Raw genomic sequence first — 23,909 nt, 5'->3', positions numbered from 1 at the left:
GCCATACGGGTGAGCACCACACGGTATACCCAGGGACGTGGGCTACTTGTAACCGCCGAAAGCAGGGTAGCCAGGAAGGGTACAGACTAACGGGAAGGCCTACAACTCCACCTGGCCAGGGGAACTCCGGCTTACTCGCAGACTAACCAGGCCCCAACTACTAGCCAGTACTCCCGGGGGAATTTGCCTTGTACCATCAGTAAAGACCCTGAACTGTACCCTCGCGTCTCCGTGCTTCCTTGTCGCACCATTAGTGCTGGGACATCCACACCATCACTCCCAACATCAACCTCATCCTCTGCCCTGAGGCCATACCCCTCCCGTTGGGGGTTATACCATCCACGCTGCACATCCGTACCACCGGCCTCAGCGGACTGCCCTGCAGCGGCGGCTTCATAGCCGCATTCAACGGGTGGCGTAGTCGGACACTAATACCATCACACCAATAACTGCCACCTAGTTTGACCACCCTGGGCACGGACCGGGTCACCGCCACACGAAGACTACTACCCCCATCGGATCCGGCTCCGGGTATTCCCCGCGCGCACGCGCGCCGCACTACAGCACTGGCCCAGGGGGCGCGTCACTTCCACTTCAGAAAGTTTGCAATCGTACAAAGGAAAAAGTTACAAAATATCAACTTTGATCTGGAACTTTTTGGCCATTTCTTCTTACTGATGTGTCGTGAATAGTGTTGAGCGATACCTTCCGATATCGGGAAATATCGGATCAGATTGGATCGGGCCGATACTCAAAAAGTATCGGATATAGCCGATTCCGATACCGGAAACCAATGCAAGTCAATGGGACAGAAATATCGGAATGCCATCCCAGCTTGAGAGAATTCTCCTGATTGTTTAAAAGCCGGCGGGCGGTAAAAAGCCGGCGGGCAGCAAAAAGCCACCAGCTTTTAAACAATCACACAGCCCCATACTGCTTCCCCGCAGCCTCCCACAACGATCCTCCGCTCCCCCCATCCCGATCGTAAGTTAGGACCGGGCTGAGAGCGCAGCACCAGGGAGCAGGGAGAGAAGGACCCGGGCGGGGAAGCCGGCAGTGAAAAGACTTCACCGCGGCTTTCCCGTTCTGTGCTGCGCTCTCCCGCCGGTTATTTCAAATGAACAGCTGAGGTATCAGGTGATGCTGATCAGCTGTTCATTTGAAGTAGCCGCGGTGCCCTCAGAGGGTTCATGTGAGTTCATGCTTGACTGCATTGCATGACCTTACATGAACTTTCCCACGGCCGCACAGGTCAGCCTCACCTCCCAGACCATCAGCCCGTCATGATTAGTGTGTGCGCGGTGTCTGTGCGATGTTTGCGGGTGTGTGCGTGCAGGCAGACATAGGCCGATGTGACACTACTACTCCCATCGGCCTATGTCTGTCCCCCGTCCACTCGTGCCAGCAGGATCAGCTCGATGGGAGCAGTAGTTCCCATCAGCCTGATCCTGCTATTTAAACTGCCCCATATGTTATTTTGGCCTCTATGCATGTTTTATTTTTTTAGGCCCCCATATATATTTGTTTTTGGTCCCCAATAAATTTTAAATACATTTCATTGGTGGCCAGTGGTTCCCTAAAAGAAATTAGTTTATACATTACCTGTCCCCGCCGATCGCCACCTAAAATAAAGTAAAAAATAAAAAACTACACCTATACTCACCTAGACACCTAATTCCCTGAAACCATCGATCTCCTGTAATAAAATATAAAATAATAAACCACAACCTTATCCTTACCCCTCCATAGTAGTCCACGAGTGTCCCACGATGATCTCCAGTTTAGAGCAGCCACATAGAATGTGACCGCTCTGAACCGCTGCCGCTGCTAGAATGTTAGGGCCGTAAAGCAGCCCCGTCATTGCATAAGCGGGTTCGCCGGAGTTCAGGCAGCGCTGCTGCGGTTAGCTCCTTTACGGCCCTGCTGTACCCCCTATTTTAATAGCTAGCAAAGGCTAGGCAGACAGCTAGGGGCTGATATTAATAGCCCAGGAAGGGTGCCATGAATATTGACCCCCTCCCAGGCTAGAAACACCAGCCGTCAGCCGCCCCCGAAATGGCGCATCCATTGGATGCGCCAATTCTGGCACTTAGCCTCGCTCTTCCACGCTGCCCTGGTGGCAGGGGGTAATAGTGGTGGGGTTCATGTCAGCACCAGCTGCCATGAAGCCCAGGTTAGTAATGATGGGCGTCTATAAGACACCCCCATTACTAACCTGCAAAGTGTTAAAAAGAAAAATCACACACTACACCCAGAAAAAAATAATTTATTTGAAATAAAACACACCATTTTATTTAATTCTTAGTTTACTAAAAAAAAAAATAGTTACCTGTCCACGTTTCTGCGCTTATCTCCATGCACAGCTGTCACATCTGGAGATGGTGACAGCTGTGCATGGCTGCTGTAAGCTCACACTGCCGGGAACACGTCCGCTCCCGGCAGCGTGAGCCACTGACTGAGGTCACCGGAGTGCATTCAGGCAGCGCTGCTCCGGTGACCTCCTTTACGGCACTGCTGTACCGTGGGAATTTCTCACGGTACAGCAGGGCCGTAAAGGAGCTAACCGGAGCAGCGCTGCCGGAACTCCGGCGAACCGGCTTATGCCATTCTAGCGGCGGCAGCGGTTCAGAAGGGTCACATTCTATGTGGCTGCTCTAAACTGGAGATCTTCGTGGGACACTCGTGGACTACTATGGAGGGGTAAGGATAAGGTTGTGGTTTATTATTTTATATTTTATTACAGGAGATCGATGGCTTTGGGGAATTAGGTGTCTAGGTGAGAATAGGTGTAGTTTTTTATTTTTTACTTTATTTTAGGTGGCGATCGGCGGGGACAGGTAATGTATAAACTAATTTCTTTTAGGGAACCACTGGCCACCAATGAAATGTATTTAAAATTTATTGGGGACCAAAAACAAATATATATGGGGGCCTAAAAAAAATAAATATGTGTATAGGGGCAAAAATAACATATGGGGCAGTTTAAATAGCAGGATCAGGCTGATGGGAACTACTGCTCCCATCGAGCTGATCCTGCTGGCACGAGTGGACGGGGGACAGACATAGGCCGATGGGAGTAGTAGTGTCACATCGGCCTATGTCTGCCTGGACGCACACACCCGCAGACATCGCACAGACACCCGCAAACACCCACAGACACCCGCAAACACCCACAGACACCCGCAGACATCGCGCACACACCCGCAGACATCGCGCACACACCAATCATGACGGGCTGATGGTCTGGGAGGTGAGGCTGACCTGTGCGGCCGTGAGAAAGTTCATGTGAGTTCATGCAATGCAGTCAAGCATGAACTCACATGAACCCTCTGAGGGCACCGCGGCTACTTCAAATGAACAGCTGATCAGCATCACCTGATACCTCAGCTGTTCATTTGAAATAACCGGCGGGAGAGCGCAGCACCAAACGGGAAAGCCCGCGGTGAAGTCTTTTCACTGCCGGCTTCCCCGCCCGGGTCCTTCTCTCCCCACTCTCTGGTGCTGCGCTCCCCGCCCGGTCCTAACTTACGATCGGGATGGGGGGAGCGGAGGATCAGGGTGGGAGGCTGCGGGAAAGCAGTATGGGGCTGTGTGATTGTTTAAAAGCCGGCGGCTTTTTGCCGCCCGCCGGCTTTTAAACAATCAGGAGAATTCTCCCACACTGGGATGGCATTCTGATGACAGGCTGGATCGCAGCTGAGCGCTGCCATCCAGCTTGTCATCCTTCAGAGACACTGCAGAGCATTATGGGAACTTCCGATTCCGGTATTCGATATTGTAAAAGTATCGGAACTCAGTATAGGAACTCCGATACCGCGAATATCGGTCGAAACCTGATATTACAGTATCGGAATGCTCAACACTAGTCGTGAACCTAATTCTCCCAAGAGTGGTCATTTTACAATCAACACAACTGATGGATCTTGCCAAATCTTCTGTCCTTCTGTGGGTCTCTGGAAGACTACCCCTAACACAGAAGGCTTGGTCTAGGTATATTGCAGCAGTCTCTTACTTTGCCCTGGCACTTTATTACTGGCTGCTAACTCTCTCAAAAACTTCCTTCTGGGCCACAAAGTACTTGCAAAAGTCAACACCTCTTTAAAAGAACACCCCATACAATGGACTTTATATGACAGACAGCTATGCTTGTAGAAGGAGGGTTCACTACAAACTTATTTATGATTTAGTCTCAGCTTTTTCATCTTTTGCAGACATTTTCCTTGTTCCTCCAATCCCAGAAGTCACACTTTTGACTTTGACCACCATTTTGGAAAATCAGTCATCAAACTGAATTAAACTCATTAATGCGATACCCCAATCCATAATACCAAGTCACCTGTTCCCATACCAAGTCACCCGTTCCCATACATATACAGTCTGACTCATTAATAACTCCAGTGAGGTCTCACTTTTCACTCTTTCCATTGGTCCTGACTAGTGTTGAGCGAGCATGCTCGACGCTGCTCGTTACTCGCCCGAGCATCACGCTACTCGGGATGTTCGGCGTGCACCGTGCATTTCCGGGTTACTCGGGCAGGAGCTCGGGTCTCCGGCCTGCACGTTTGACGCTCTTTACACAGCCAATGAACATGCAGGGATTGCCAGCCAGTCAGTGTAATGCCGCAGCCATGTTGTTTGTGGGCATTACAGTGATTGGCTGGCCGCACAGCGCCACCTCGAGTATTTAAAACCGGGCGCCGCCTTCTTGGACACAGTCGCTCTGGATCAGCCAGTGTAGGGTCAGTGCTGCTGTGTTAGGGAGAGATATATAGTGCGAAATAGGTAGTGTAGGGTCTCTAAAGCCTGCAAAATCAAACAAACAGTCCTCCTCAGGACTAATATCCATGACAGATATCAGGCAGGCAGGCCGGCTGTATAGGAGACGCAGTGGTTATACCAGCAAACGCTGCATTACAGTCCTGTGTGCTCCTGTTGGTCAAATTGCTAGACTTATCACCCCAGTCTCAGGGGCCAGGAAAAGTTATTATTTTATTCATCTAAATCCTGTATTTTTTTTTTCCTCAGTCAGACTGTCCAAATACGCGTCTTAGTAACCTTTTGGTATTTCCCCTCCCGCCCCCCAAAAAATTGAGTGTGTCTGTGACTGTTCAGACACCAATATATCTGTTTAAAAGAGTCTGGTGTAGGCCAAAAAAATAGAACTGTGGTTTTGCAGTTCCACGGGTCAAATCTCTGTATTATCCTGTTTTGGGCATTTTTTGCCGTAAAAAAAAACTGTAATAGTGTCTCCCTGACTGGTCAGACACCAATATATCTGTTTAAAAGATTCTGATGTATGCCACATAACTATAACTGTGGTTTTGCAGTTCCACGGGTCAAATCTCTGCATTATCCTGCTTTTGGCATTTTTTGCTGTAAAAAAAAACAGTAATAGTGTCTCCCTGACTGGTCAGAAACCAATATATCTGTTTAAAAGAGTCTGGTGTAGGCCAGAAAAATAGAACTGTGGTTTTGCAGTTCCACGGGTCAAATCTCTGTATTATCCTGTTTTTGGCATTTTTTGCCGTAATAAAAAAACTGTAATAGTGTCTCCCTGACTGGTCAGACACCAATATATCTATTTAAAAGAGTCTAGTGTAGGCCATGAAAATAGAACTGTGGTTTTGCAGTTCCATGGGTCAAATCTCTGTATTATCCTGCTTTTGGCATTTTTTGCCATAAAAAAAAACAGTAATAGTGTCTCCCTGACTACTCAGACACAAATATATCTGTTTTAAAGATTCTGGTGTACGCCACATAACTATAACTGTGGTTTTGCAGTTCCACGGGTCAAATCTCTGTATTATCCACTCTTGGGTCTTTTTTTACATAAAAAAAACAGTTTGAGTGTGTCTGTGAGTGTTAAGAAACAAATATATCTATTTTAAAAAGTCTGGTATGTGCCAGTAAATTAGAACTGTGGTTTTGCAGTTCCACGGTTCAAATATCTGTATTATCCAGCTTTTGGCCTGTTTTACGTAAAAAAAAACAGTAATAGTGTCTCCCTGTCTGTTCAGTCACAAATATATCTGTTTAAAAGATTCTGGTGTAGGCCAGACAAATAGAACTGTGGTTTTCCTCTTCCACAGTTCTAATCTCCTTTTTATTACCCTTTTTCCATTGATAGTGCGAGTGTAAGCTATTTTACTTAATTTACAATGGGCAAGGTGCCAGGCAAGGGACGTTAAACTGGATGTTCTGGTGATGGTGCGTGTAGAGGACGGGGCCGTGGCCAAGGTGAAAATGTGCCACAAACAACATCCACATCTTCTCACTCCCACTTCTTGACCGAATTACTAGGGAAGCACACTACAACACCAGTGTTGCGAACTGATCAGTGTGAACAGGTTATTTTATTGAATAGCAGATAATACTTCCAGTTACCTGGGCACCACCACCTCCGGTCTGTCTTCCACACGGTCAAGTTAAAGTAGCCGTGAGTCTCGACCGCATACTCCGCCTCACCCTAATGCTCCTTCCTCCCACCATGCCGAGTGTCGTCAGACAGCAACTGATCCCACACTGGGACACTCTGAAGAGCTGTTCACTGGTCCATTTACATATTTGTGCCCCTCGCCTGCTCCGCTTGAAGTGGTGGAAGAGGAGATCCCATGTAGCGATGCCCAAATATTTGAACAGCCACGGCCACAGGAAGTCGACGCTGGCAATTTGTCACAAGAGGTGGACGATGATGAGACACAATTGCCAGGAAGAGAGGAGGAGGATTGTGGTGCGCAAGTGGAAGAGGAGGAGGTGGTGGATGATCTAGTAACTGACCCAACGTGGCAGGAGGATATGCAGAGCGAGGCCAGCTGCACACAGGGTGAGGGAGGCAGAGTACCCCAACAGGCAGGAAGAAGCAGTGTGGTGGCCGCACACAGAAGGCGGGCAACAGTTCCCCGTAACAACAACACGAGGGACGTTGCCAGTACAACCTGTAGGTCTTCCAGAGTCTGGAATTTTTTTTAAAGACTTTGCTGATAACCCCAAAAAGGCCATTTGTACCACCTGCTATGCCAGCATCATCAGGGGTGACAAAACTACCAGCCTGACCACCACCAGCATGATCAGGCACATGGCAGCAAAGCACCCGACTTTGTGGGGCGAACCCCAGGGTCCACGACCAGTGTCAGCGGGTGTCACCACTGCTTCTTCCGCTGTTGTGCGTGCAATAGAACCCCCTGTTGTGTGTGCAAGGCAATCCCCTGTCCATACTGCATGCAAAGATGCCCCCCCTCTCATTCTCCACTTGTTATGGCAGCTTCTCAACGAACAGCATCAACGTCCACGTCCATGTCCCACCGCAGCTTTCAATTGTCCATATCCCAGACCTTTGAACGAAAGCGGAAATTTGCAGCTATCACCCCACAGGCCACAGTCCTAAATTCGCACATTTCACGACTGCTTGCATTGGAAATGCTGCCTTTTAGGCTGGTGGAGATGGAATCCTTCCGCAATCTTATGGCGGTGGCCGTCCCTCAGTACTCGGTCCCCAGCCGACACTATTTTGCCCGGGGTGCCATCCCCGCACTACACAGGCACGTGTCCCAAAACATCTGCCATGCCCTCAACAACGCAGTTACTGGGAGAGTCCACCTGACAACGGACACGTGGACAAGTGCTTGTGGCTAGGGATGGTACATCTCCCTGACGGCACACTGGGTAAACATAGTGGAAGCAGGGACCCAGTCGGACCTTGGGACAGAACTCATCCTCCCCACACCGAGGATTGCGGGCCCTATGTCAGTCAGAGTTGCCCCCACAGTGTACAGCTCCTGCGCATCATCCTCCTCCTCCTCCTCATGTTCAGCCTCCATCTCAGATATCACCACATCAGTTACAAGCTGGAAGCACTGCCTCAGACAAGCAAAAACAGGCTGTGCTGAAGCTAATATGCTTAGGTGACAAACCACACAATGCTGAAGAGTTGTGGACAGCTGTGAAAGAGCAGGCAGATATGTGGCTGACACCGCTGAACCTACATCCAGGCATGGTCGTGTGTGACAATGGCCGTAACCTGGTGGCGGCTCTGAGGCGAGGCGAGATCACACACGAACCATGGTACGTGGTTCAGCGGTTTCTTAAATCGTACCCCGAGTTGCTAGATCTGCTCGTCAAAGTACACCGCCTGTCAGCTCATTTTCGTAAGTCGGCTACAGCTTCCGCCGCCCTTGCTGTGTTGCAGCAGCGTTGGCAGCTTCCGGCACACCGACTGGTGTGTGATGTCCCCACACATTGGAACTCTACCCTCCACATGTTGCAAAGGATTTGTGAGCAGAAGAGAGCAGTTGTGGAGTACCAGCTGCAACAAGTCCATCGATATTCAGGTCAGACTCCACACATAAGACCTCAGGAGTGGACCTGGATGTCTGACATATGTACCATCCTGACAAACTTTGAGGAGTCCACCAAGATGGTGAGTGGCGATGGCGCCATCAATAGCGTCAGCATCCCACTTGTCTGTCTTTTGCAACGCTCTCTGCAGAGAATTAAAGAGGAGGCATTGCAGCCAGAGTATGATGAGATGGATCAAGAAGCCGTAGCGGGCGATTACACACAGCCCAGCCTCATCTCATCCCAATGTGCATTGGGGGACAATGAGGGAGAGGAGGAGGAGGAGGAGGAAGAACAGGAGCTGGTATCATGCGCTGTAGACGGTAGTACCTGTACAACTGTCATACCGTCGGTTCAGCATGGGTGGCCTGAGGACAGGGGGGAGGAGGAGGAGGAGGAGGGGAGCATGGTCAGTCGTCATCTTGGTGAGGACACGGAAGTCTTGCCCTTTACCAGTCTGGCACGCATGGCTGACTTTATGTTACGCTGCCTTAACCGTGACCCTCGCGTTGTCAAAATGTTGGGTGACAGTCATTACTGGTCGGTGACACTTTTAGACCCCCGCTACAAGGAAAACTTTCACTCTTTTATTCCTGAGGTGGAGAGGTCTAAAAAAATGGGGCAATACCAGAAGGCCCTTGCTGCAGATCTGTTAAAAAAATTCCCATCTGAACACGCTAGCGGCAGAGGTCACAGTTCGTTGCCCAACCAAGGCGTACATGTGAGAGAGACGCAACTCCAATCCAGCAGAGGCAGGGGAACACTGTCAACGTTCTGGGACAGTTTTCGGAGACCCGCCCAGCTTACAGGCCCCGAGGCGCGGGGTACTCTCACAAGGAATGGAAAGTTTCAAAAGTTGGTGAGGGAGTACCTTGCCGACCATACCAGCGTCCTCCGTGATTCCTCTGTGACTTTTAAATATTGGGTATCCAAGCTGGACACTTGGAATGAACTTGCTCTGTACGCCTTGGAGGTCCTGGCCTGCACTGCCGCTAGATTGTTATCGGAGTGTGTTTTTAGTGCCGCTGGGGGAATTATAACAGATAAGCGCACTCGCCTGTCAACTGACAATGCTGACAAGCGGACCCTTATCAAAATGAGCAAGGGCTGGATTGGGCCAGACTTCTCATCACCACCAAATGACAGCAGAGTAACATTGTCAAGTCCACTGTGTTATTTCGGGAGGTGTATTCCCATGCATCGCTTCACACCCACACATGGGTATACGCTTCCTCATTTCGGCTGTATTTTGCTCTTCTCCTTATCCTCAGCCTCCACCACCACTATACCACCAGGGTGACCTTGGTCCGCATTGCCAGCATTGCAAGTTCCTCCATCCTAATTTTTGGCAGCTTTTGCTTGGAAGGGATAGGCAAAGACTATGGGAGACCCACTCCCCAAAAATGGGAATAATGTTTTTAAGATACTGTACTGCATGGCTCTTCCAAGGGGCATTTAAACCGTCTTGTTAAGCTACTGCAACCTCCCCGTCTCTTCCAAGGGGCATTTAAACCATCTTGTTAAGCTACTGTGACCTCCACCACTTTTCCCAGGGCCATTGATATTGTATTTTTATTCCACTGCAACCTCCACCTTTCTTCCAAGGGGCATTAAAACAGTCTTGTTAAGATACTACAACCTCCACGTCTAATCCAAGGGGCATTAAAACTGTCTTGCTAAGCTACTGCGACCTCCAAGTCTCTTCCAAGGGGCATTAAAACCGTCTTGCTAAGCTACTGCAACCTCCACGTCTCTTCCAAGGGGCATTAAAACTGGCTTGTTAAGCTACTGCGACCTCCACTTTTTTTCCAAGGGGCATTAAAACCGTCTTGTTAAGCTACTGCAACCTCCACATCTCTTCCAAGGGGCATTAAAATCGTCTTTTTAAGCTACTGCGATCTCCACCACTTTTCCCAGGGGCATTGATATTGTCTTTTTATTCCACTGCGACCTCCACCACACTTCCAAGGGGCATTAAAACCATCTTGCTAAGCTACTGCAACCTCCACGTCTCTTCCAAGGGGCATTAAAGCCGTCTTGTTAAGCTACTGCGACCTCCACCACTTTTCCAAGGGGCATTGATATTGTCTTTTTATTCCACTGCAACCTCCACCATTCTTCCAACGGGCATTGCATTTCCTCCTAATTTTAGTCAGCCTTTGCTTTTCAATGCATATGCGAACACTAAGGGAGACCCATTCCCCAATAATGGGTAGAAGGTTTTTAGTATGCTGTAATCCACGTCTGTTTCAAGGGGCCTTGCAGTTCCTCATAATTTTTGGAAAGCCTTCCAATCACTGCTTAGGCCAACAGTGCACAGGAGACCCAGTTGCTATAAATGGAAATAACGGTTTAGTTAAGGCCCTCTGACCTCCATGTCACTTCCACGGGGCTTTGGAGTGCCTCGAAATTTTTGTTAGGCATTGCACTCACTGCATGCCCTTTAACTGTGTAGCCGAACCGCTCCTTTTGGTACAGAAACATATCCTATAAGACATGTGTGGTTGACTGGCCTGATATTGATGTGAATGGTCCCTGTTCCTCCTGCTCTTTCTCCTTTGCCACTACCTCATCCATCATTCATCACCTGAAGCTTTGTTTTAATGGAAGTCATAGAACTGGGATAGTAGCAGGAAAACATCCAGCAATCCTCGGAGGAGGTAGAATATGCGCCAAAACGCTGACCACCTCAGGCCTAGCCACTACTACATACATGCGCTTGCATTCCAAGTAAACAAAGCAGACGCTAACTTCTATCATCATCATCATGCTCCTCATCTTGGCACTCTCAACTCCCCTGAAGGAGAAGCCAGGGCCCACCGGAGGAGTCTGGTTCTCTGGTGGGCTCGTCCAATGCTGCCCTAAAGCAGGCCAGGCTAAGAAAAGTGTGGGGGAAGTTTGAAGGAGAAATAGGTGCGTCTGGGGACTATTTAAGGACACCCGGCCGCCCCCAGGCGGCTGGGGACCGAGCGTGGACACCCGGCCGCCGGGCTGCTGGGGACTGAGTATGGATACCTCGCTGCCGAAACAGCCATGAGGTAGTGGCCAGCTTCGGCCTCCTCCAAACTAAAAGGCCCAATTTGAAGTGCAAGCTAGCAGTATGGTATTGCAGCCTGGGGGTGGGTGGGTGTTGGGTTGCACACTTACGCTTGCATTCCAAGAAAACAAAGCAGATGCTAACTTCTATCATCATCATCATGCTCCTCACCTTAGCACTCTCAACTCCCCTGATGGAGAAGCCAGGGCCCACCGGAGGAGTCTGGTTCTCTGGTGGGCTCGTCCAATGCTGCCCTAAACAGGCCAGGCTAAGAAAAGTTTGGGGATAGTTTCAAGGAGAAATAGGGGTGGCTGGAGATCGTTTATGGACACCTGGCTGCCCCCAGGCGGCTGGGGACCGTGTGTGGACACCCAGCTGCAGGGCGGCTGGGGACCGAGTATGGACACCCGGCCGCCCCCTGGCAGCTGGAGACCGAGTGTGGACACCCGGCCGCCGGGCGGCTCGGGACTGAGTATGGACACCTCGCTGCCGAAGCAGCCATGAGGTAGTGGCCAGCTTCGGCCTCCTCCAAACTAAAAGCCCCATTTCAAGTGCAAGCAAGCTAGCAGTATGGTATTGCAGCCTGGGGGTGGGTGGGTGGCAGGCTGCATACTTGCACTTGCATTGCAAGGAATGGGGGAGGTACAATTGAACACTGCCCTGGGACAAGGACTTGCACGGGGATAGTTGCAAGTCAGCATCTTCGGATGCGGAAAGGATCACTTCTTATGGGCACACTTTTATGCAGTGACCTGGGTGTCAGAGATGCTTCCAGGGGTCTTCCCCATTTTGTTCCCATGTCTTTTCAGCACTGTATGCATGTGTCACACAGCACATGGCCAAATAAGATTGTAAAATGTTAAAATGACATTTCCCGGTGAATGCATTTGTCACGGTTGAAAGCAATACAAAAGTGCAAAAACACTTAAAAAATGCTACTTGTGAACATAGCCCAAGGTGTGGAGGCGTATTTTTGTTTTTGTTTATTTATTTTACCTTATACACAAGTCTTTACCCTGGAAAGGAAGTTCCTTAACATACTTCACAGGAAAACCGTTTCAGTTTCGTTTTTGAATGTTTTATTGTGAGCCCATTAAAGTGGCTTAATATCTCTGACCACGTTGTTAACAGCAGTGACCTGGGGGTTAGAAATGCTTCCTGGGGCGATGCCCATGCTGTCCCCATGTCTTTTGAGCACTGTCACTATCGTTTTGGGCACTTTTTAGGCTTTCTACAGACTGCCGGGGGTGCCACCGCAAAAATGCTCGGGTCTCCCATAGACTAACATTGGACTCGTTGCTCGGGTCGAGCACCCGAGTATCACTGTTAGCTCGGCCCGAACTTTGAGCACCCGAGCATTTTAGTGCTCGCTCAACACTAGTCCTGACATTAACATGCACCATCAGCAATGGGAACTACATGATTCAGTTTCGATCACCTCCTTCAGCCCCTTGATTTACTCCTTGGTGTGGGCTCAGACATTCCTTCTCTCACAGCAAGTCTTTGCATTCATCTCACTCCTTACACAATCATTCAATGGGTGCCAAACTTACACTCTTATGAATACAGCTCGAGCACCACACATAAGCACTGTATCACAGTCAGTGCCAAAATATTCACCATCAAGTCACCGGCACCTCCACCCTCTGGTAAAATGGCTTCCAGTAGCCTCATTCCTGGCATTATAAAGTTAAACAAGAGAACTCAACACTGCTGAATAAAATAATGGTTCCCCAGCTCTTACAAGAATTCTCTGGATTGTTAAGCCAATTTACAATCCAACATCATGGAACAAGACACACAAACATTTCTACAAGGAATACACATACTAATATCTTGTGGGAAGGGTGAAGATGAATTGTGGTTTCTCCTCTCACATCTATGTCCACTTAATTTTTACAGGTAGCTCAACCAAATGAAGAATCTTCATATATGGTGAGTAGACAATCTTTGTTCTCCAGTTTTGTTGCGTCAAGACTTAAATCTTTTTTTTCTAAATCTCAGTGTTTTTAAAGCATTGTAATCAGAGGCTATGTCGTAGAAGTATGGTGGTCAGACCAGAAAAGACATAACGTTATGAAATTGTCGTCGTGTCAAACTGATGGTGGAAAATCCCTAAGAATCTGTACTGCAGTACAGTACTCAACCACATGGTGCGCTGTTACTAATGATCATCCACTCTAGACAGGCCCAGATTATTTGTTCTACTAGCTACTACCCAGCTTCGCCCGGGTTAATAACTGCTGTTAGCAAAATAGAATGTGTTAACAAAAATTTATTCTCCACGCAAAAACCACAAAACAAATAGATAGAAATGTAATTATTAAAAGGCAAAAACTAAGCTAATAGAAGCATTTCACAACATATATTTCAACACCAGAGATATTCCACACAGATTTAACTAAATTGGCCAAGTAATGTGAAGTAATCTTCTACTCCTTATTCGAGAGCCTTTTGATAAACAACATTCTTAGTTCTTCCTTCAGGTGCAAACACGAACAGATTTTTGGCTGTTCCAACTCTTGAACAGGCCACATAAAGTTGACCATGAGAAAAGCATGGAGATTGTAAATCGATTCCAACTACTTTCAAGGACTGTCCATGAGCCTTGTTGATGGACATAGCAAATGCCAGTCGAACAGGAAACTGGAGGCGTTTAAAATCAAAAGGCAAATCAGATGGAATGAGAGGAATTGTTGGAATGAAAACATCTTCTCCTGTGGCAGATCCTGCCAAAATGGTTGCCTCAATTACATGTGGAAACAGGTTCTTAATCAAGAGTCTTGTTCCATTACACAGCTTTGGTGGATCCAAATTTCTCAATAGCAGAATAGGTGCTCCAGGTTTTAGAAAGATGTTGTGAGGAGGAAGTCCTTGTGGCTCCAAGGAATTGAGGAACTCAGTTGGATAAAATAATGCTTGAGCAGGGTCTATTACTGTATCCACTGACTTGTAGGTTGTGCACACACCTGGAAGGAGATTTAGAATTTGAAGATTGATCTTGTTGACACTGTCATTTTTGGGAGCTAGAATAGCCCTTTCACACAGCCAGCCAGAATTTTTGAAGTGGAGTTGAATGTTTGGAAAAACCTTTGCTTTCAACTCCTCAATGGAAGTCACAATGCAACAAAAATTGCTTGGGAAGGTGATCTGTCCAGTGGTTGAATTAACTGGTTGCTCAACAGCTGGCTCGAAAACAGTCCAGCAGAAACATCGCCTGTCATGTAGACCCTCATGTTTGTGCTCAGTGACATTTTCTTTACTTTTCTCCAAAGGTACGATGCTTTGAGACAGGCATTCAGTTCGTCTGCAGAGGTTGATCTTGGAATAACAGGTAGTGTTTGGCGGAAGTCACCTGCCAAAACAACAACTACTCCTCCCATGATATATTTGTTGCTACGCAGGTCTTGCAGCAGTCTGTCCACTGCTTCAAGAGCCCTTTTGTGTGACATGGTGCATTCATCCCAAATGATGGCACTGCATTTTTGAAGCAATTTGGCCAGTCCTGATCCCTTGGTAATATTACACACGGGGCTGTCACTATGAGACAGGTTAAGTGGTAGTTTGAATGTCGAATGTGCTGTCCTGCCTCCTTTTAAAAGCGTAGCTGCAATTCCAGAAGATGCCACTGCAAGTGCAATCTTTTTTTGTTGTCGAAATTTTGCCAGGAGCACGTTGATTACAAATGTCTTTCCTGTTCCACCTGGAGCATCAAGGAAAACAATCCCACCTTTGTTGGTTTCACTGAAACTTAAAATGTAGTTATAGGCGTCCCTTTGATCTGGTACCAATATTGGCTCATTCTGAGACACAAATGCTGTCAGTTCATCAATATTGTAGTTTGTTTCTAGGAAAATCTCCCTACACAATTGGATGCCTTCAGGATTTCTTATTGGAGCAGGCAAACCAAGCAACTGTAAGGCTTTTCCTGACATTGCTATGCACTGATCTTCAAGGAGCATTAAAGTTTCATTGAACATTTCCTCAGTGAAGTTGATGAGTTGCTGAGGATTTTCCCTTCTAATCTGCATGAGGATGTCCTCACTGAGATCAGTTTTGTACTTTGTCCACATCTCAAGAGGATTTGAAATGCTACAGGTTGTTAGAATGATAGCAAAGAGGTATCTTAGTCGCTTTGGGGTTTGTGTGGCTGCTGCTTCACTGAGGGTTATGTCCCAGTGTCCATCATTTTCCAAAAGTCCTTTTCTTTGGCAAGCTTCCCTGAATGTTTCACACACAAGGCCTCCGACGATCTTCAGGTCAGAAAATGATGTAGGTAGAAGCACTCTGCATTTGATGGATGAACAGTGTAGACATGACCAAGAGTATCAGTTGCTTTCACCCCTGGATAGCCTTCAATATCAAGCCCCGTTTCCTCCATTCCAGTGTTTTTCTGGAGGCATTCCAAGTGTAGTACTTTGGTAAATCACAGTAGAGAATTGTTTTTGCAAAAGGGTCTTGTTGACACAGCTCAAAAAATGCCAAGAGGATGGTCTTAGGTGCTGTTAGGAGCTGCTGCTGCAAGTTTGCTGGGTTAAAGTAAATTCTCTGTCCATTTTCCAAGTGCACACTCAGATGCACAACTGGTGGGTAGCGCTCATGAATGGAGAATCCTAGTATTCTCCAAACAGCTTCATTGCTGCTTATGTGCCTGCCCATCTGGAATGCCTCCACTTCATCAATAATAGGTCCATTTTTCTGGAGTTCAAAAACTGCTTGATCACTTCCTTTGTGGACATATTTGCAGATATACTTGATTGATTTCACAGAGTGGCAAGATTCGACATTTATGTGGGCCTGGAAGATTTTTGAGAGCAAAGGGTTGTAAGGCACTACCCACCTGTTGTCAATTTCTATCTCTTGGAGTTATGATCCAACACGCATTTTGAGCTTTGCTATGAAGCCACCATCCCCTGGCTTTCTTCTTCGGTAGACTGGATATCCATCTTGTCCTGTTTGGGTTTCTTGGACCAGAGATTGTGTATGCTTTGAACACCTGCCATCAATCATACAGGGAGAATTTTTGTTCAGACTCCCACATGGACCATGGATCATGTTTTTTGTGATGGTGTCAAACAGCAGTGGGTCAATCTGAGGGTCTGGCAATTCGGCACTGATGATATTGTCAATTTCGGTAGGCTGTATTTTTTGCTTCAGCCAAATCAAGATGTGGGCGTGAGGAAGGCCTTTTTTTTGCCATTCAACTGAATATATCCAGCACTGCGTCTCACCATAAATATGTGATTTTGTGATGAGATTAGTCATTTTTGAAAGTTTCTGTTTGAAAATCCGAGCAATAAGGTCATGGTGATTCACTGTTTTTTGGCCGGTCAACAGGTGCCCTCCAATTTCGTCCCAGGCAGGATTGCGAGTAAAGGTGATGAAAAGATCTCGTCGGCCATACTTTCTCACATAAGTCATTGCATCCTGTGTGTATTCATGCATGTGTCGTGGGCTTCCAGTGACAGTTGATGGAAGAATAACCATTTTCCCCAACTCTTTTGGAACAGCATCATTTGCAACAGCATCTCTAAGGTGAATATATTCCTCTGCCCTGAGCTTCTGTGATTTATATATATATAAAAGACATTCACTCTCAGTCTTTGCATACATCTCAACAATAAATTGGTGGAGAGGTGTTTGCATTTCAAGATGTGATTTTCCTCTGCAAATCTTGTCATGATCCTATAGGCATAGAAGTCCTTGGCAGACACTTTTTTTCCTGAAGGGTTGCCTATTGTAGGATCTGTCTAAGGTATTCCAAAGTGATAGCCATCCTGTCCCTGCCAAAAGATGATTGGATATTGCAGAGCATCAAAGGACCTGTAAGTTTCTGCTACTCGTTGCAAACTATTGTTCCTTTTCTGAAGCACAATGTCACGGCTTTGAAAATCATTACCTACACTCAAGATGGCTACCTCATCAAATGTGGGAGCATTGAAACGTCGCTGATGTTCACCTTGTGGTGTTTTGTCAGCTCGAATGACAACCTTGTAATCGTCATTTGGCATGCATTCAAGTGCAGCCTTGAAAAGTTGAACATATAGATTGTTGGAGTGAAGGAACTGCTGCAAACTAGTGACAATATCAAGGCGAGTGTTAGGAATTAAAGAGCATCTCCGCTGAGCCTCTGCTTCTACATTTCCCATAAAGAAGAGGTTAAGAAATTGAGGTTCTTCTCCTTGTAATGGAAGCAGTGAGCCAATTGAGTGGTAAACCTTTCCTTGAACTTTAAATGTCAGCATAAATCCTGTTGTAAACATTTCTTTTGTTGCATCAAATGATGTCATTTGGAAGCAGGAGTTGTACTTCCTAATGTTGTCCAAGAAATGCTTTGATATTATACTGGTACCTGTCATCAGAGACTTTAAGGGATCTAGTGGTGACAGGAGAGGTGGAAGTTTTATCTTGCCATTTGCACAGCATAAACCTGGCGGTTCATCTTTCCATTTCAGGGCACTGCAGTACATGCAGACCACATCCCTTTTTCCTATCTGAACTTTAGGATTATCCTGATACTTTATGTCTGACTGGTAACAAAAGGCAGCATGTTTCAAATCTCCAACCATTTCCTGTGCCCTGGTGGAAGAAATAGCAATTCTCTTAGTGGCAAGTCGGCCTTCTCTCTGCTGAGATGACTCATTGGCCCTTGAGGAAGCAGCTCTTCTCTTATCTGCAAGCCTCGCTACCCTCTCCTCAGAAAGTTCACTGGCCCTTGAGGAAGCAGCTCTTGTTTTCATGTCTGCAAGCCTCGCTTCCCTCTCCTCAGAAAGTTCATTGGCCCTTGAGGAAGCAGCTCTTGTTTTCATGTCTGCAAGCCTCGCTTCCCTCTCCTCAGAAAGTTCATTGGCTCTTGAGGAAGCAGCTCCTGTTTTCATGTCTGCAAGCCTCACTTCCCTCTCATCAGAAAGTTCATTGGCTCTTGAGGAAGCAGCTCCTGTTTTCATGTCTGCAAGCCTCACTTCCCTCTCCTCAGAAAGTTCACTGGCCCTTGAGGAAGCTGCTCTTGTTCTTTTGTCTGCAAGCCTCGCTTCCCTCTGCTCAGAAAGTTAATTGGCTCTTGAGAAAGCAGCTGCTGTTCTCATGTGTGTCAGCCTCGCTTCCCTCTCCTCAGAAAGTTCATTGGCTCTTGAGGAAGCAGCTCTTGTTTTCATGTCTGCAAGCCTCACTTCCCTCTCCTTAGAAAGTTCATTGGCCCTTGAGGAAGCTGCTCTTGTTCTCTTGTCTGCAAGCCTCGCTTCCCTTTCCTCAGAAAGTTCATTGGCCCTTGAGGAAGCAGCTGCTGTTCTCATGTGTGTCAGCCTTGTTTCTCAGTCTTCACATTTTTCATTGGCCCGTAATGCAGCTTTTCTTTTTGCATCAGCTGACATTCGTGCCATGAAATTCCTTTTCTTATGAGGCATTATTATGGTAAAAATAGTCTGTAACTGGCAGTTTCTATATCCTCTCACATAGAAGTAATGTGACTGACATCAGCCTTTCCACCAACACACCCTAACTGACATCTTATTACCTTACACAAGCTTTGTTATACTGAGAATGTCCTTTGTTGCCTATATTAACCAATCACAGCTCAGATTAATTAACTGTAGCAAAATAGAAGCTGAGCTGTGATTGGTTGCTATTGGCAGCCTGATAAATCTTTGTGAGATGAGTTTTGTGTGTGCTGAGGGTGGTATATGTGTTCAAGCACGTGGTAGTGTGTGGCGCATTTTGTGTGTGTGCTCATATCCCCGTGTGAGGTGAGTATTAGTATCCCATGTCAGGGCCCCACCTTAGCAACTGTACGGTATATACTGTTTGGCGCCATCGCTCTCATTCTTTAATTTTCCCTTGTTCACATCTGGCAGCTGTCAATTTGCCTCCAACACTTTTCCTTTCACTTTTTCCCCATTATGTAGATAGGGGCAAAATTGTTTGGTGAATTAGAATGCGCGGGGTTAAAATTTCGCCTCACAACATAGCCTATGACGCTCTCGGGGTCCAGACGTTTGACTGTGCAAAATTTTGTGGCTGTAGCTGCGACGATGCAGATGCCAATCCCGGACATACATACATACATACATACATAGATACATACATACACACATTCAGCTTTATATATTCGATTAGGTTTGTGGACGCAAGGACTTTCGTCTAATAGCCAGAGAAGAAGGCTCAATCACTGTGTGACCACATTTGCCAGAAATTATCTGGAAACAAGTCAATAACTATGATGAATATCAGCAACAACATCCTCAGGCGGTTAGAAAAACAATATGTAGCACAGAACTGTACACTTTATGATGCTTTAGAACTTCTTCTAGGTTTGTTACCAGTTAAAAAACGGTAATAACAGGGTCTTCCCACCCGTGCTGTCATTTCTACAGTACAACCCATAAGGTCTCTATTTATAATCAACATACCCAAAATCATCTTCTTCATGCTCAAATAGGGAGATCGCTTGTAAAAATTGTCTGAATACAGATTACAGATTCTTACTAGAACAGCAGCTGAAAGCAGCTTCTAAAGAACCTAAACTGGGCAGATAAAACAACTCTTTCAGCATGATGTATAGGGAGAGAAGGAAGCAGAATAAGGTGTTGGAGGATATTATAAAGACTCATAACTTTGATCAATAAAGAGTAGAACTTTTTTAATTTAAGCATCTTTGTTTTATATTTTATACTTGATATTGTGTTTTATATTTTTTTGTTGTTTTTGTGGTAATGAAATATATTCATCTTTTTCTTGCAGGATTTACAGTTTAGAACTGAGAACACATACGCAGAGCTCAAAACCTAAGAGATTACTATTCACTCTGACACAAGAATATTTGCATTGGAAGTCAATGATGACTCCAACTAAACCTGAACACAGACTGAATTCCACCCTAATCCTTGTCCTTTTCCAATTCATTCATACAGGGATATTTTTACATCAGCAGTTATAGCAGCTCTAAAATGTGAGCACTAAATGCAATAATATCCAGAATTTCTTTACATTTGATGGATTTATGAAAATGAAGAATGTTTTGGTCACATTCACACTCATGTCTGATCCTTACTAAAAGGATCTAGTTGTCTTCTGGTAGACCAGGATGAAAATACCTAGCCTTAGCTGGTGAATTTATGGGTAATGATGTCCCCAGTACAGTAAACCACAAGCCCAGCTAAGATTTACACTCGGAGGATGGGGCAGGCAAAATATAAAGGCAATAGCAAATACGGGTATTATTTAGCACAATAGAACATGGTGTTCCCAGTTAGATTCCTCCTGATATGGACTGGATAGTCCTATTTTGCTCAATTTTCTGCACTGTTGCTTTAAGTCAACATGACGAGGACTAGGTAAGAAATGTCATTGGCCACTGCAAGAGATTTCTATGGACAGAGTGTTGTAGACACTCCAGCAGATGGACATGTGAACACTACCTGACTGCATCAACTTAAGGGTCAACACTGGAATTCATCTAAAGTCCAGTAAGTCGTTGCCCGTCTTACCCTCTTATCCTCCCAGATTTCAGTAGAAAATCAGAAATGCAAAATCACAAAATTACCTACCTTTGTCCTGTGTCAGAATGTAATCACTTTGCAAAAAACAAAATGAACAATCACCTTCTGAAAAAATGGAATAAATGGACAGATGCAGATGGCTGTGACTGCATTGGAATAGCAGACAAACAAACCTATACAACATCTGAGCCCGCTGAGGTCTAATTGATCATTGGATATAATGAATACTGAACTGAATTTCTGTTACATAGACTGAACATTTGCACTTCATGCACAAAATTTGATCAAATTGTGTGAGCTCATCTGCTGGCAACAAGATGACATCTGTGTATTTATTTAATTTTTTTTCCTGGCAAAATTGTTTAAAATTGAGTCAAAAATACACAAAACTGTCCAGTGTCCTTACTCCAAGAAACTCAAATGAATAAAACTGTTATCACCCTATAAATTCCTTTCAAAATCCATGAACCAACCAAATGGTTGTAAGGTACAAAGAGGCAGAAAAGGATATTTCGTTTTTGATGGGAATGTTAATGTCAACCATAATGGAAATTTGTGTTTTACATGGAAGGAAATAAAAAAGTCAAGAAGCAAAGTGATAACGAGAGCTCAGGGACAGAAGAGAGCCAGTACTTACAGGCACAAAGTAGCGGCTTCGGGTGGATACCAAGAAATGGGATCCTATGCTGGAGTTTTTGGTTTGGAAGAAGTCAACTGTTTACTGAAGGGGCTTAAAGTGAGAATTTGAGGGAAGGGGATTTATGGTCATAGAGGGTGTGGGCTCACCTTTTTTTGTGGGTAGGTGGGATTTGGGAGAGGAGTTCAAAAGAAGAAGACATCATCAGATGTTCATCTTCAGCAGCAACTCATTGAGTGCAAAGCTTAAAATTACTTGTAATCACTATGGAAGGCATGTTAGGTTTTTTTTTTACTTTGTCACAGACTCAAAGCAGTTGGTATAAAAGAGGAAAGAGATCATTGAAAGATGTATTTCCTGGGAAGACAGGAGAGCCCATCACAGTTACAGTCTAATAGTATTGCAGTAATAACATAAGTATCTATATAAGAGGGTCCGTACTGGCCTTAGATTACACAAAAGACAGGATAACACGGCGCACGATAGTCCAAATTATATGCAAAAATAAGAAAATGTTATTATATATTAAATTACAAATGTACAGGGCAGGGAGTATGGGACTTATTCCACATGTGAGGACAACTGTGAAAGAGCAAGGGCTCGCAATACCGGAGCAATCATACACATACATCAAGTGAAAATGTCATATGTTAAATTGCAATAAATACAAAAAGTGATGTGATAAAATATAGACATTTTAAACAATCCTGTATTGAGACTCTGGGTGAAAAGAGGGGTATTTATAGTCACATACAATTGTATTAAAAAGCCCAACCTGAGCCACATAGCGACACCTTACATATCAAATACAGAAGTCCCCATGGTTAGAGATGAGCGTTGTTCGACTCGAACTGTTCGCCAATCTCAAATTCGAGCTGTTTTGCGTGGTGTTCGAGCCGTTCGGCGAACACGAACGATTTGAGAAAAATTCGGCTGTTCGAGGTTATGTTCGATAACTGTTCGTGCACCAAAATCATAACTGGATTTTTTCTCTGTAATGATGAAAATGAATGTTAATACGCAGTTTGAGTGTACAGCGGGGTGGGGGGAGGGGCAGGGGATGGATCTCTGCAGGAACAATGAAGATCTCCATTTTTTTTTCTCTTTCCAGCATTTACAGTGGGGAGGTGCAATCTGTCAGCCTATCAGCAGCGTACACACGGAGCAAAGTGCTTTTTTTCACACAAGCAAGGGCATGTGTCATTGGCAGTGTATGTCACATGTCCTTGCCCTATAAGACCCAGCCATTTTCCCCGTCGCCACCATTTTCTCACTGCTGCAGCTGCGTGTTAGACGGCACCGCTGTTGCTGTGTGCGCTATGCCTTGTTAATTTCAAGCCAATTTTCGCACAAATCTACAGATAGCTTGGGAGTAGGGAATAGTTGTGATTGCAGTCCTTTTAAGGACTAGGTTACAGCATTTCCTATGACTTTTATCAGGCAGGTCTGTGCTCTTAAATAGATAGGTTGGGAGTAAAGACTAATTGTAATTGCAGTCCTTTTAAGGACTAGGTTACAGCATTTCCTATGACTTTTATCAGGCAGGTCTGTGCTCTTAAATAGATAGGTTGGGAGTAAAGACTAATTGTAATTGCAGTCCTTTTAAGGACTAGGTTACAGCATTTCCTACGACTTTTATCAGGCAGGTCTGTGCTCTTAAATAGATAGGTTGTGGGAGTAAAGACTAATTGTAATTGCAGTCCTTTTCAGGACTAGGTTACATCAGTTCCTATCAGTTTTTGCCAGGCAGGTCTGTGCCAGTGCTGTGCAAGTTTTTTTCACAGCATTTGGCTGAATCTAGCAAAGCTAATCCTTTTTGGCCTATTGCAGAGTGTGTTAGTCAGTGGAGTAGCCTATCTGTGTTGCAAGATATACCACCTGTGTATAGAATACCAATTTTTTTACTGCACCTAGTGAAGTAAAATCTTTTGGGCATAGCATCATTCTATTAGTCCATCTATACTGACCTCTATCAGGTTGCAAATTGAATATAATTTTTTTCTGCATCTAGCTCTGAAAAAATATTTGGACTTCTAGCAGTGTGTGGTACTTGTTCTATTAGTCCATCTATACTGACCTCCATCAGGTTGCAAACTGAATATAATTTTTTTCTGCATCTAGCTCTGAAAAAATATTTGGGCTTCTAGCAGTGTGTGGGACTTGTTCTATTAGTCCATCTATACTGACCTCCATCACGTTGCAAATTCAAAATAATTTTTTTCTGCATCTAGCTCTGAAAAAATATTTGGCCTTCTAGCAGTGTGTGGGACTTTCTCTATTAGTCCATCTATACTGACCTCCATCAGGTTGCAAATTAAAAATAATTTTTATCTGCATCTACCTCTGAAAAAATATTTGGCCTTCTAGCTGTGTGTGGGACTTGTTCTATTAGTCCATCTATACTGAC

General features: G+C 45.5%; 1 protein-coding gene across 1 annotated transcript in view; it reads left to right on the top strand.

Moving 5' to 3' along the window:
- Positions 1 to 21,214, top strand: part of LOC141173082 (cell adhesion molecule CEACAM1-like) — a 108,447-nt gene extending 87,233 nt beyond the window's left edge. Inside the window, exons 6-7 of the mRNA XM_073657725.1 lie at positions 13,278 to 13,306; positions 20,108 to 21,214. Of these exons, the coding sequence (XP_073513826.1) occupies positions 13,278 to 13,306; positions 20,108 to 20,155 (77 nt within the window). The 3' untranslated portion in view covers positions 20,156 to 21,214. The remainder of the gene's footprint in view (positions 1 to 13,277; positions 13,307 to 20,107) is intronic.
- Positions 21,215 to 23,909: the final 2,695 nt, after the last annotated feature.

Source organism: Phyllobates terribilis, unplaced genomic scaffold (assembly GCF_046119375.1).
Source record: "Phyllobates terribilis strain yellow unplaced genomic scaffold, ASM4611937v1 Scaffold_12__6_contigs__length_324123572, whole genome shotgun sequence".
In the NCBI taxonomy this organism is placed as follows: domain Eukaryota; kingdom Metazoa; phylum Chordata; class Amphibia; order Anura; family Dendrobatidae; genus Phyllobates; species Phyllobates terribilis.
This window is presented reverse-complemented; position numbering and strand designations above follow the sequence as displayed.